General features: G+C 34.4%; 2 protein-coding genes across 7 annotated transcripts; both read left to right on the top strand.

Annotated features, from left to right (window-relative positions):
- The first annotated feature begins 1,687 nt into the window (after window positions 1–1,687).
- LOC113346634 (methionine aminopeptidase 1D, chloroplastic/mitochondrial-like) lies at window positions 1,688–5,457 on the top strand. Of its 6 annotated transcripts, none has more exons than XM_026590105.1 (10): window positions 1,688–1,862; window positions 2,233–2,296; window positions 2,669–2,900; window positions 3,606–3,767; window positions 3,857–3,898; window positions 4,117–4,188; window positions 4,445–4,524; window positions 4,632–4,729; window positions 4,857–4,904; window positions 5,012–5,457. In XM_026590105.1, the coding sequence occupies exons 1-10, from the start codon at window positions 1,754–1,756 to the stop codon at window positions 5,152–5,154; spliced, it is 1,050 nt and encodes a 349-aa protein (XP_026445890.1). In that variant the 5' UTR covers window positions 1,688–1,753; the 3' UTR covers window positions 5,155–5,457. The 6 variants fall into 6 exon arrangements, with proteins under 6 accessions (XP_026445890.1, XP_026445888.1, XP_026445886.1 ...); XM_026590103.1 differs by having other exon boundaries at window positions 1,689–1,862; window positions 2,227–2,296; XM_026590101.1 differs by having other exon boundaries at window positions 1,689–1,862; window positions 2,224–2,296.
- A 131-nt stretch (window positions 5,458–5,588) lies between these two features.
- Window positions 5,589–8,133, top strand: LOC113346633. Its single transcript, XM_026590099.1, has 6 exons — window positions 5,589–5,767; window positions 6,037–6,179; window positions 6,263–6,418; window positions 6,664–6,786; window positions 6,945–7,088; window positions 7,390–8,133. Exons 2-6 carry the CDS (start codon window positions 6,054–6,056, stop codon window positions 7,825–7,827), a joined length of 987 nt encoding a protein of 328 aa, XP_026445884.1. The 5' UTR covers window positions 5,589–5,767; window positions 6,037–6,053; the 3' UTR covers window positions 7,828–8,133.
- The last annotated feature ends 6,850 nt before the right edge of the window (window positions 8,134–14,983 follow it).

Raw genomic sequence — 14,983 nt, 5'->3', positions numbered from 1 at the left:
GGAAACTCATCAGTGAACCTGATTCCCTCTGGGTTTCTCGACTAAAACCCAAATATTTCAGGAACAAATCTATTTTTAGGGTTAAGGCTGCTCCAACTAGCTCTTGGATTTGGAAATTCATCAGTAAAGGAATAAGTTTAGTGGAACAAAATAATATACGAGAGGTAGGGAATGATAAAAGCATTAATATATGGGAGGATAATTGGATACTTAATTTAGGGGATACCCTGTCTCAACAACCATTTAACACTTGTCATGGATCTTATTAATCCAACCACAATATTTTTTTTTGGAATATTCCCTTGATAACCTCAATGTTGAAAACCAATATAGCTGGAAATGTGTAATGTTAGGATTTTCCCAACTAGGACACACAACGTCGGACCAAATAAATTAAGGTGGATATTGACAAACTCAGGAGAGTTTACAGTCAAATTTATGTATGCATAACTAAATGAAAACAGAATCAATACTAACGACTTGAATATGCCCGATTCTTTCTGGAAAAGTATATGGAAATTAGATGTGTCTCAGAGAATTAAAATCTTTACTTGGAAATGCTTACAAAATGCAGTCTCTACAAATTCAAAACTCTCAAAATTTTGTGGAGATGTCTCTCCAAAATGTACCTTTGGATGTGAAGCAAACAAAACTATAGAACATCTTTTCTTTCATTGCAGTTATGCTAAATCTGTTTGGGCTCTAGCGCCTAACCCAATAAATTTTAATTTGGATAGTACTGCCACTTTTTTGGACTTATGTAATTCTTTGTTAAGCAATCCCAATAATACAATAGCCTCAGAGGTCATCCTAACAAAAATCTGGTTCATTTGTAAAGAAAGATGCAACAGAGTTTTCAGGGTAACCATGAAACAACAAACCAATTAACATTAGACATTCAGAGACATGTCATACTTTAGAACTGGAATGGGTCTGCTAGAGTACATGGACAAAACCTGACCAAATATCATACAAAAGAATGGAGATTACCAGGAAAACATACACACAAAATTAAATGCAGCTTGGTTATCTATTAACAATCCATCAAGTTTTGCCTTAATTCTTAGAAACGAAACAAGTGAATTTGAACAAAGAAGAGCATGACCATCAAGAACATCAACTTTGGAGGACGCAAAGCAGTAGGTTTACTACAAACAACAAAATGGGCTAAGGAGCTTTATCTTTTAAATTTCACCATTGAAGACGATTGTACGAATCTTTTTGACTATCTTAATGAAATCCGATCTTCAATTTCTTGGACAAATCAAACAATCATGAAAGAAGTTAAATTGGAAGTCAGCGGTTGTCCAAATTTTCTATGTTTTTCCCTAATTCCTAGAATGATAAATTGTATAGCAAATTTTGTCAAAAGAAGCAAAACCCTTTCATTATATTTTAAACTTGGATCTTATTCTTTCGTCTTGTATTGTTAATGTTTTAGAAGTAGATAAATCTAATGATGGAAGACTCTCATTACTTCCACGTTAGATGGCTCTACTCATTGTGTAATTAGGCATTCTAATTCCCCAAGTTAGTCAATTTTAATATATTACCAATTTGCGGAAAAAAAAATTAATTGAAAGAAGGATAAAAGATGCTCCAAACCTTAGTTGGTCGCTTGATGCTGCTTTCGAGTTGGACCCCGTTGATAATCAAGTTGTCCTTGGCCTTGAGAAATAATACACACCAAAAATTGGACTTCCTTTGGATAAAACAAAGAGAAAGGTTTCCCTCTCTTCAACAGAAGAAAAAAATGGTCTGCACTTCTTCACTTCAACCTCGTCTTTTCTCTACCTTTGTCGGAGATCGCCTCACTCATTCTAAACTCCCACTACATCAACTCTTCCACGACAATAGCAGAGGTTTCATTCTTTTTTATTCTATTATCGCTTACTTCGCCAGTTCGACTTAAAAGGTTTTTGCTAGGTATCCACGCGCTTGTATAATTCAATTTTTTTTTCTGTTTTCTTGAGAAGCTATTAGTGGCAATCTTTAATTGCTTATTAAATGTGTAAAATTTGGTTTTGGGTTGACGCAGTAGTGTCTTTTATTTTACCTCACTTGCCAAGCTTGAATAGCTAACGTAATCTGGGTATTACTTGTAATCAGGTCATGAGTGGATATTGAGATATGAAATTTTAGAATTGGGTTTTCCCTGAGTACTTGTTTATGTCCTGGGTAATGATTATTTCTTGAAGCCTGAGTTGATTCAAATTCTTTCAGCAGGAACAGATTATGTGCCGCTGCAGTTATCAAAAACATATTGTAGCTTAACTGATCTCTTTTTCAATAAAAGGTATGTTACCATCTCATACACACAGCATTGGTGTTGATTGTTGTTTCTAAATTCCATTTTATTAGATTTTTCAATTTTTTTCTACTGTAAGTGGTTTTTCTTATCTCAGTTTTCGATACTGAGGTAGTAATATGTCTGCTGCTACAAATTTGGTACTACCATATGTATGTAAATTGAAGGCTTGCCTGTTTTGTGCACTGGTACAAATGAACTCAAACTCAATGCTGAGTCACTGAAAATATCTATCTTAAGTGGACTTGTGGAAATACACATTTTACTTTCCTTTCGCTCCACACATCAATCTTTTCTGCATTTTTGTATGTGGACGTGGTGCTTTCTCAAACATGTTGGTATGCTAATTTCTGAAACTAGCAGGAATAGAAATAACTTGCAAAATAATAAACGCAAACGTCTAGAGCCTGGAGAAGTGTCACCTCGTCGACCTGTTCCAGAACATATACTTAGGCCACCATATGTGAAATCAAAGCAGTCACCAGGGATTGCAAGTGGACTTGAAATACACGATGAGTACGGGAAAGAGTGTATGAGAGCTTCTGGAAGGCTTGCTGCGCAGGTTTTGGAGTATGCCGGAACGTTAGTCAAGGTAAAATTTTGGACTAGAGATGTAGCTGGTGAAGTTGTTTGCTTTTGCAAATGATCGCAAATCAGATTATCACATGATGACCTACTAAATAGTCTCATTAGGAGATAGAATGGTATTTTGATAGTTTAATTTTTTCTTATAGTTTGTTTCTTTCTATTGTATGACTTGGTTCATGCGATTCTTTGTTGTGCTGACCTAAAAAGAGAGACATATACTGAGCTTTACTTCAAAATAAAGAACCACCACTGCCAACTGCGCAGATAGGCTCTTTTTTGCTTTCCCTAAGTTCAGGGTACTTATATTTAGAATAACTTGTAAATTGGTGCATTATATGACATAATACGAAGGTGTTCCGAGGATGTTTTAAGTTCCTGGAATATAAGGAGCTCTAGAATTACCCCCCTGAAGTCTTGTTTCCTTATAGTTGTAGACGTGTTTCTTTTCGCAGCGTTACTTTGTTCTATGTGGCCACATAGTTTATACTTTAATCTTCTTTCCTTTTCTTGTGTGCTCTTATAGCACTAGGTTAGTCACTTTTACTCAGTAACTTGCTCTTACTAGGTTAGTCACTTTTACTTAGTAACTTAATATTGATATGGGAAATGCGAATAGTAGGTTGAAAACACTTGATTAGGATTTCGTTTAGGCAGTTAGAGAATCAATTTGCTTTCACCTAATTTTTTTGATTATTGCTTCTACTGGCAGCCAGGACTAAAGACTGATGAAATTGATGAAGCTGTTCACCAAATGATTATAGATAATGGGGCATATCCTTCGCCTCTGGGCTACGGTGGGTTCCCAAAGAGTGTTTGCACATCAGTGAATGAATGTATTTGCCATGGGATTCCGGATTCGCGTGCACTTGAGGTGCATCTGCTCATTCATAACTATATTTATTGACCCATGCAAACAACATTGAAGTTTAAGAACTGATGAAAGAACACATTCCTTTGCAGGATGGCGACATAATCAACATTGATGTGACTGTCTATTTGAATGTATGTTCTTCCACTTCTTTGATTTGAAGTATATGGAATTATCAGATGCATATCTCATATTAAACAAATGAAACATGCTTTTGTTAACTTAATAGAGATTTAGGGCCTTTTTATCCTGTTGTTGAGACGAGGTTTCATGTATTATAAAGAGCGGTTTCTGATTTGCTTGTCTGTTTCTTTCAATTTTAAAGCCTTTTTATGTTGATATGTCTGTGTAGGGCTATCATGGAGATACATCTGCTACTTTCTTTTGTGGCGATGTTGATGACAATGCACGGAATCTCGTTAAGGTAAATATCTGGAGGCTGCTAAGTAAGTCAGTTGGCCTGGTATTATGCTTTCTCATGGTTTTTTGTTTTACCTTAAAACTCTTCCCTTCATCGAATTCTTTCTATTGTGTCTCCAAAAAATCTTATTTTCTGGTCCTTATCTTACCCCATACGACAAAAATTGAGAACTGTGATGTCAAAAACCAATTTCGTAGTTTTGTAGGTTTATCTATCTGGGTTTTGCAAAACAAAATTAATCGTTGTGTTTGTCCTCTAGGTAACTAAGGAATGTCTAGACAGAGCTATCTCAAAATGCGCACCAGGAGTCGAATACAAGAAAATTGGCAAAGCGATACAGTAAGTTGTACTGTATCTTACAAAATTCTCCTTTTGGTAACTGAATCTTCAAGTTTTCGTTGTGTATGTATAATCATCCAATCCTCACAGTTAAAAGCATTTTGAAGTGATCATGCAGATAAACATAAATACGGTGTTGTTCGACAGTTTGTTGGCCATGGGGTTGGAAAGGTTTTTCACGCTGATCCAGTAGTTCTACATTACAGTATGTCCAGATTTAAATTATCAAATTGAAGCTATAATATTTGACATGGATAGATAGGTCGGCCATTCAATCCGCGGTACCGTTGAGTCTTTTCATAAAGTTAACGTTGTTATTTTTCTCTTGTTAGGAAACAACGATGCTGGGCGAATGGTATTAGGTCAAACCTTTACTATTGGTAATAATTTTTAGCACTAGTTTAACGTTGTCCTGCTCAAATGTTGGTGACTTGAGTATGTAGAAGAGCCTTCTGAGCCTAACAAATTAAGTAACTCCTTTTTGCAGAGCCAATGCTGGCAATGGGTAGTTATAATCCTGTTATGTGGGATGATAATTGGACGGTTGTTACAGCTGATGGAAGTCTTTCTGCTCAGTTTGAACACACATTACTAATAACGGAAGATGGTGCTGAGATAATGACCAAGTGACGAGAGGCGATATACCTCTAAATGCTTTGAGATTCTATATAACGATTCTTCTCAACAAGCATTTACATTGTACTGAAAAAGAAAATGGATGTAATTTTCATTTTACGCATAGTGGTGTACCATTGTTTACAGTTGAATCCTTGTATGTAACCCTGATACATGTTGCTCATTGCTTCAATAACTCAATGTTCAGTATATCGACAGAATTGTTTTTCTTTCATTTATTGTATTTGATTTAGATGCTGTAATAAAATTGAAAGTGGTTTCACTTGTTCAGTATATTGTGGTTTCACTTGTTCAGTATATTGATATCAGAAATTCTTTTCTTTTCTGTCACTTGGGAGTTCTTAATTTTGAAACTGTCTGACTCAAGCTTGAATTTAGAAACTAAAATAGTCAGATTGCCGTCACCATCTGACTCACTTCCCCATGAAGCCAAGTCAGACTCACGCAAGCTGTTTGGGGTGTAGATGTCAGAGCCTATTCACAGAGTTATCTTCACTTGCACACGTGAATGTTTCTATACAGTCTCCTTGGAGAAGGGTTCCTGGGTACAAGCTGAGATTCTGGATATGGAGCCTATCAATCAATCAGATCCATAATTCTAACTCCAGTAAGTAAATTATCTCCCTAATAGAGTTTCAGTTACTATTAGGGTTTTAATTTTTCATTTGTTAGTCCCAAAGCTCAAAATTTATTCCATATTCTCTGTCAAACGCTTACATTCTAAATTAATTATCTGTAATGATGTGGGTTTTGATTCATGTAAATTATACTTGTATTATAATTTTTATGATTGTTGAATTCGTCCCATGCTGGAAATGCTCCAAAATAAGCAGCTGATTAATTTTCTTTTTTATTTTATCCAACAATATTGATCAGATAAGATACACACTTTAATGGAAGACGGGAGAGAAAGTAGATCAAGTTTGGGTTCCCTTAGTAATAAACGTCCTAAAGCCTTTGATATAGCGTTTCCTTCGTTTTTTGTTCAAATTCCTCAAAAGCTTCAAAATTGTTTGAAGGTGGGTATTTTCTTCTAAGTCTCTTCAATTGGTTAACTATTGTTCCTAGACTTAACTAGATTTCTTTTTTCTTGATGTCATAGTCACATTTCAAGAACTCAGCGAAAGATGAGCTTGGAGCGAATTCTATTATTATAAAGGAGAATAACTCATTTGCTACTCGGAAACACGACTTGGATAGGCAATTGAAGGCTTGGAACAATAATCCCACTTGGGTTGACGAATCTCCTGAAATTCAGGTGTTGAAGTGTTAAAAACTTACACTAATTCATCTCTTTATGTTTCCATATCAAAGTATATGAAAAGGTCTTTCTGATGCATCAAGTGAATTGTTATCCAATATAGTTTGCTAAGTAGCTTTGTGCTTAGAGTGCGCTAACTGATATTGTTATTTGAAAGATAACGATGCAGATAAAGTTCAGCTTACGAAGCAATACTAAGAACTCCAACGTTGTCTTTTGTTTTGTTGATGTTGTGGTGGCAGGTTAGTGTACCAAAAGGTTCTTTATGCAACCTTAGTGTGAAAGTCAAAGTCGGTTTGCCACCAGATGCAATCTATGACATTGTCACTGACCCTGACAACAGAAGGGTCTTCAAAAATATCAAAGTAATTGCTAGTTACATTATTCTCTTCCATTCTTTCTCTTGAGTTGGAACTTGTTGCCGCAGGGTAGGATGTCTATAGCATAAGCTTCTACATTTAAAGATGTAGTTGTCTATCCAATCATTATCTTATCTTGATAACTATTTTGAACTCTGTTTCAGGAAGTTATATCCAGAAAGGTATTGGTTGATGAGGGTTCAAGGCAGGTTGTCGAGGTGGAGCAAGCAGCTATGTGGAAGTTTCTTTGGTGGTCGGGAACCATAGCTGTCCATGTTATGGTTGACCAAAACAGAGAGGATCACTCGGTAAGTGAAAGCTACTGTCATATGCTTATAATTTGTAAAAGCAATTGTCAGCTAAATATGTTTTTTTAGTCCCTTTGCGCGTCAAGCCTCTTTGGGTAACCTTAGAATCTATGTTTTTCCGCTTGTGTTTATCAATGATGAGAGCCACGTCAATGATGAAAGGTTTTCTTTAAACCAGCATCGTTATCGTTAACGGCCTTAGAGCAACATGCCATATACTGATAGGATACCAGTTACGAACTAACTTTAATTTCGTGACTGATCATTTGTTTACATTCTCGATCAATCTTATGCTCCTCAGATGAAATTCAAGCAAGTGAAAACTGGTTTTATGGAAAGATTTGAAGGGTGCTGGAAAGTGGAACCTCTATTTGTTGATGAAAAAATGTGCTTTCCTTTGAAGCCGAAAACATGGGCTGACTATGATCTGTGCACTGGGGGTAAAGGACGAGTTGGATCAATTGTTAGTTTACAACAACTAGTACAGCCAGCTATAGTTCCACCACCACCAATTTCCTGGTATCTAAGGGGGATAACCACAAAAACTACTGAGATGTTGATATTAGACCTTTTGGCCGAATCTGCCAGAATTAGAGGGGATATTTCTACTGCAAATTCTGACCAAAAGCAGGTAGAGTTATTACCAGAATTAGGCGTAGTAGGCGATAAGATACATATTAAAGCGAGATGGGCCAGTCATAGAAGGAATTCAAGGCGGCATGGTAACCATAAAAGGTAACAATGGAATCGTTATTAGAAGTATGATTGACGTGCATATATGTTCACCAAGTATTAAGCACATGTATCGTGTAAGAAGTGTTTCCTTAGGGAGAATGTATTTGTATTAATGAATAGGGCCTCTTACCAGCTTGGCTATTGCCTAGAGCATCACATAGTTTGGGCCCAAAATTTTAATGTTTTTCTTACAGCTTGATTGTTTTAGTGCTCTTACATAGTGGTTGATAGATACTATTTAGCTGTAATAAGCTGTTATTGAATGATGCTTGTTTTGTAAACATCGCTTACTGCTTTCCAGTTCTATCTAGCTATCTACTTTCTTATAATTTTTTTATGGAAGAACATTAGAATCACTGTATTAAGAAGATCAATTCTCTTCAAATTGATTTCGATATTCTTCTTCCCAGTAAATTCATATAAAATTTAATGAGTATAACCATGCCACTTGAAGAAGGTCAAATTCAACTATATTCTTTGCAATCATATTAGATTGATTTAAACTAAACTGAAATTACGCGTAGGTACGTGACAACCCTTGGAGTCATAAATTGTATATAATCTTAAAAAGGAGGCCTACGTATTGCCAAAAGTTAGTTTTAAAAGATTTTGATTTATAAAGGAGACCTACGTATTGCCAAAAGTTAGTTTTAAAAGATTTTGATTTATGTCTGCTGCCTGATTTGCTAGTGCAACCAACGTCTGGTTAGCCTCTCTGTAAATGTGGTGGTGGATTATATGATGCAGAATGGATCACATTTGGCCATTAATTTTGTTGACCATATCTTGCAAGTACAATGGTGTCTCGATTTGGATTGTGGTAAAATAAACGAGGTTTTGTGAGTTTGACTCCAAGCAAATTTTTGTCCTGTCTGTGTATTACTCTTCTGACCGCTATAAGCACGTCTCATGTTTCCGCCACTAATACCTTGATTATTCCCAGAGGTTGTTTCATTGCAGCGATCGTGGTAATTGAGGAATTTTTGCAGAAAATTCAAATATAAGTTTGATGTTAGAATTAACGGAAAAAATACATATTACAAAAATAAATAATCATCGAACTAGAAAAGATCAAAACATCAAGTATCAACTCTTTGAATAAAGATCCTTATTAGAGCATCGCTCGGTTGAACCCACAAGTATTGGTATGTCAAGCTTGTTGTCAATGTTAGATGACCAAAACTATATATTGATTAATAGTCTGATAGGTCAGTCTCGGACTAGGATTAGAAGATGTTAGTTGACTATCAGAAATCACTGGATACTTGAAAATTGAAGACTGAAGAACAACAAAGACATTTGTGAGAACTTCATCAACAGAGTTATGTGAAGACTGTCTATCATATTTACTGATTATTTCTACTGTTCTATCTTCTGAAACAATGTCATAGGCCTTTAGGTATATGATGAATCACAAAGAAGAAGTTTCGGGTTCAAGCTTGTACTTGAAAATTTTCAACGTATTAACTCAAGCATTGGATATTCATAGGTCATATCACTTTTGAGGATGAAAGTAATCTTTATTCTTCAAAAAACTATGTTTGTGAAATATAAGCCTAAAAACGTCAAATTGTGCTTTTATTCGCAAACTGATTTTTTAGGTCGAGAACTATGCAATTTATTGATGTTACTGAACTCCAAGGTGCACAACTATTCACGATCTGATTTTTCAGCTTGCATACTATCCAATTCAAGATGTTTTTGGACACTTTTTGAAAATTTCTCTTGTGTTCACGAACTGATTTTTCAGTTTACGAACTATGCACTTTTGGGTATGTTCCTGGACACTTCCAACATATTGAGTTAGTGAACCACTTTTTTTAGTTCGTGAACTGGTCTGTTTTTGGGTGTTACTGTACTCCAAAAAGTATTACAGTATGCAGGGAGCACATTCGTCTCCCTGCATATTTGTGAGGCAACTTTTATACATGGTTATTTAATCGACAAAATGCAGGGAGCACATTCGTCTTTGTAAGCAAATTTATCACATGCTTATATGGTTTCCATTCTTTGAAATCAATCTATATTGAAGAATTTAGTTTGTCTGGGGTCAAAGTAATTCTTAAACATGGAAACTAGTTCACGAACTTTCTTTAATCACAAAAAACAATTGCTTGAACCTTAAGCAATCTAGCATTTTTTTTAATAAATAAAGGACTATCTGCAAAGTAGAATCTCAATTCCTACACGATGTATACAAGTTGTGGCTACATGCGTCCTTTAAATATTTATGTTTCTTCGTGAAACATAACTAGGTTATGACTTTGAAAACTTAATTTGGGATTCGTGAAGTCCGACCAGACTATCTTTTATCTGGTAGATTCTTGATATTCAGAATCTTACAAGGATTTGAGCAATCAATAGGATAAACTCAATGACCGGTGCCCTACGGGGGTGGCTGGTGGGGTGGGGGTGAAAACAAACTTAGCAACGAACATTGGCACATTGATGAGCATGTTCAATTGATAAATATTCTATTATTATAACAAGTTAAGACACTACAAATGTGATCTTTTTATTTTTGATAACTAAAATTTAACAATTCATGTGAATTTTCACAAATTCTCATCTATGTTCACTGCTCGAAGAACCATCCTATGTGTTTTAATAAAAACATTCATTTATAAAAATTAATTAAGTATACATAGTTATTTGATTTTCATCTTTGCTTATTGCTGAATTCTGAATACCTTGACAAACTTCAAAGTCTAAACAACTTCTCCCTTTTTGTCCGCCTTTTATCGATATTATGCACGAAAACCCTAGGATACACTGTCCAAAGACACCAACTACATAATGTCATCAATATAATCCAACAACACTCATTGTGGTGTATTCTCTTGGTTCATTATAACTACTAATATTATTCAAATCTTTACATTAATTGCTAGCATTACACGTTGAAAAGGGGAGGGTACCAAGTATACCATCAACTTTTTTGTTACAGAACCTATAAAAAGTTCCTTGTGTTAGATTACAATAGACAATTTCTATTCGTCTTTGACTAAGCTACTCCATTGTGCCCCTATGTCTCTTGATTCTCAAGATTCTCCTACCTGATGTCTAGAACTCACCATTTTCAGGTTTGCAAACTTAAATTGCGTTAAGTCCCAGGAAAAGCTTTCTTCAGTAAGTTCACGAACTTATCCTTTTAGGTTCACGAACTCAAATGTCAAAAAGGTCTCAGAATGAATTACCTACATTAGTTTCGCGAACTCACCTATTTAGGTTTGCGAACACAATTGACTTTATTTATTTTTTAAGTTCTACAAGCGATAGATTCACAAAATCAAACTTTTGAGTTCGTGAACTCATGATTGAAAATCATTATTAGTTAAGTACCAAAACAAGTCCTTACAAACTCAAGAATGAATTCACAAATCTTGAGATTATCATTAAAACACATGTGCATTCTCTCAAGCTTAATTTCGAGTTATCGTAAAGAAAGATTTTGGGAAGTTGAAACATCACTAGACTCACTAAAAGCTAACCTTTGATATGATATTATTTGAATATGATCATTTACTAAAGTCTTCAAATTTTGCTAAGATATGCAGATACATAGAATGAAAAAGAGTCTGAAAGGAAAGATTAATCTTCGTTACTTACCTCGATGAAGTTTTTTCAAACTAATGTCTTCGTGTGGCTTTAATTTTTCTTTCTTTTTGAATAAGTTGTAAACTCTTAAGACTCTACTACCTAATCTATTCCAAATCGAAGCTGAATTTAGTAGGCTATAAATCAAGAAATAGTTTTCGCATCTAAATTTGACAACATATTTGACATACCAGGGTATGTAGACTCAATCAAGCGTTTACTCTAACCCACCTTCTTGAACGATATTGTAAATATATGTTACTCCATCTGTTTCCAAAAAACAGATACTTTCACTTTTTCAATTTGGTAATATTTAAGCTTGAGTCGATGAATTTGGATATTTATCTATCACCTAATAGCATACATGTTTTTGCTTATTCGTATACGAAAAAAAAAATCGAGGTAATATGTGTTTACCCATACTACAAATTGTAAACCCTTTTAATTAATATTTACCTACATTTCCATAAACCTAATGCAATTTTCAATTTAGGATTTACTCCAAATTTATTTATATATACGGATTTCGTCAACTTTAAATTGTTGAAGAAAAAATGTTATATTTTAAAAAAGGTTTACACATGCGAAATTTATAACATGATTTATTAGTATACGAATAGCTTTTTTAAAATATAAAATTTATTTATAGCATATGAATACATTTTCTATTTGCATTACTACTAATTTAATTGTCAAAATGTGTCTGATTTATTAAAAAAAAATGTGCCATAATATGAACTTTCGTTTTTGTTGATGAATATATTTTTATATATAATTATTTAGTACAATATGATTCATTTTCTTCTCCAACGTATATATTTTTTTTCCATATATTATCATTACGAATTTGAACATTTTGCTAAGCAGTTTTAAAAAAACAAATTCCCAATTATCAAATATAATTCATATATAAAAAATATCGGTTTGAAATGCTAATTACTTTTTCTGAAATAAAAAAACAAAGGTCTTGGAATTTATTATAAGGATCACAAAACAGTTTTTTAACCCTATGAGGATCACAAAACAGTCCTCCTAGAGATATAACATGTATAAACAACTCCCCTTATGTTGTTAATATAAATAACTCTTGAAAAACAAAAAACGAGATTTGATTCTCCGTCAAAAGGAGATCAATATACATCTTTTCTGAGAAAAAATTCCAGCCGAAGAGTTTGAAAGCCCTATGGAACTCAACAACGAATAAAGCATCCACTATTGTCGTATGGATAAAATTCTTAGTATTTAATTTAATAAAATCATAACAACGACGAATTTCATCTTCCTTCCTCCTTACAAAGGAATCACACACTATTGTAATATAACTGAGAAACTTGATTCAAACTGTCTCCTCCTTACATTATAAGATTGTACTTATTTAATACCATCTTTATTTTCATTTTCTTTTAAATCTTCTTGAAAAAGTGGGGGTCTAACAACCACACCTAATATTTCTCTTAGCAATCTGAATAGACAAACTCCAATATACTTTTAAGAGAATCAATTAGACACTCATACTCAATCTATAGAAAAGTATATCAAAGAGTTTTATATCTCAATCTCTCAATTCAATCCACAATCTGCAAATAGGAATTTGCGAACCCGATTGAATACAAGAGAAATAACTTGAATGGTACCAAAGACCAATGTTCAAGGATCAATCAATTGCAATAAACAACCAAAGGTTGGATTTCCCAATTGATCGATTCAACGCACAACCTGTGATATTCGAATTATATAACAAAATATAATGTGGAAAAGAAATAATACAAACACCAGAAGTTTTGTTAACGAGGAAACCGCAAATGCAGAAAAACTCGGGTCCTAGTCCAGTTTTGAACACCACACTGTATTAAGCCGCTAAATACACTAGCCTATTACTGATGAAATTCGGACTGGAATGTAGTTGAGCCCTAATCAATCTCATACTGATCAAGGTACAATTGCGCTCCTTACGTCTCTAAACCCTAGAAGGATTCTACGCACTTGTTTCCCTTAGCTGATCTCATCCACAACCAAGAGTTGATACGACCCAAAGTCGAGGACATGATAAACAAATCTGTCTCACACAAAAAAGTCTATTGGAATAGATAAATATGTTTTCCACAGAAATACCTACGAGTTTTGTTCCGTCTTTTGATAAATCAAGGTGAACAAGAACCAATTGATATACCGGACTTATATTCCCGAAAAACAACCTAGAAATATCAATCACCTCACAATAATCTTAATCGATTAATGAAACAAGATATTGTGGAATCACAAACGATGAGAGGAAGATGTTTGTGAATACTTTTAGTCTTACGTATCAGAGATAAATCTCAAGCAAATCTTAGCAAAGATAATGCTCAAGCACGATAGTAAAAGTAAGATCAGAATACGCAACTACAGAGAAAATAGTTGGATCTGGCTTCACAATCCCAATGAAGTCTTCAAGTCGTTAACCTACAAAGTTTCGTGAAAAACCTAAGGTTAAAGGAGAATCGACTCTAGTCGCAACTAGTATCAGACATGAGGTGTGGGGATTAGGTTTCCCAATTGCTAGAGTTCTCCTTTATATAGTTTTCAAATCATGGTTTGCAATCTTAGTTACCTTGGTAACAAAACATTCAATATTCACCGTTAGATGAAATCCTGATTAGATTCAAGCTAATATCTTTCAACCGTTAGATCGAACTTAGCTTGTTATACACAAATGAAATGTACCCTCATTTAGGTTTATGTAACCGTACCTAAACGTGTACACCATGTTGGCTCGACCGTAGTTAACCGATGTTAGCTATATGAACACTCTCATATCAACCTTATTCATCATAACCATACCTAATTCAAATGACTCAAATGAAACTAGTTAAAGAGTTTTCAATTGCTACATTCTTATAGAAGTATACAAGAACACAATTGAAGCAAAATTGGTTTGATTCACTCGAATAAATTCATGAACATTATAGCCACGGTTTGAAAGAATGCAGTCCTTATTATATAAATGTATTTGTTCATGTTACAAACGATTTTAGAACTTTAACCATTCAAGTTTGCAAACGGGTACGCATACTTGAATAACCGGACCAAGTTTGGTTTTCGCCAGTATGCGAATGGGTACGCATACCTCCAAACCTAGCATAATTTTCCGGACATGAACCTTACGCCAGCATGCGTACGGGTACGTGCACTTAGGTTCCTGGACTTCTCAAACCAACAGGTACGCATACGGGTATGGACACTATGGTTCCCAGACATGGATCACATATATGCAAGAGTGCACAACATGTTTATAATCCATGTTGGTTAAGTGTTCTAAACTCTTATTTCAATCATTGAAACTTTCTTAGAGGATGAAAATTGCCGTTTTCAGACAGTATTAGCATCAAGGAAATTTTCAAGTTATTGAAATAATCATAACGAAACATTCCAAGTCTACACCAAATGATTGTATCACACAAACCCTGTAAGATGTTACTCGGCGATTTTCATATGATCATCTTTTGACTTTCGTCAAGAATATAAGATGAACTTGGTTGAAGCGAAAGCTTACCAACACATATTTCGAGAAATATGTAAGCGAG

Source organism: Papaver somniferum, chromosome 2, assembly GCF_003573695.1.
Source record: "Papaver somniferum cultivar HN1 chromosome 2, ASM357369v1, whole genome shotgun sequence".
In the NCBI taxonomy this organism is placed as follows: domain Eukaryota; kingdom Viridiplantae; phylum Streptophyta; class Magnoliopsida; order Ranunculales; family Papaveraceae; genus Papaver; species Papaver somniferum.
This window is presented reverse-complemented; position numbering and strand designations above follow the sequence as displayed.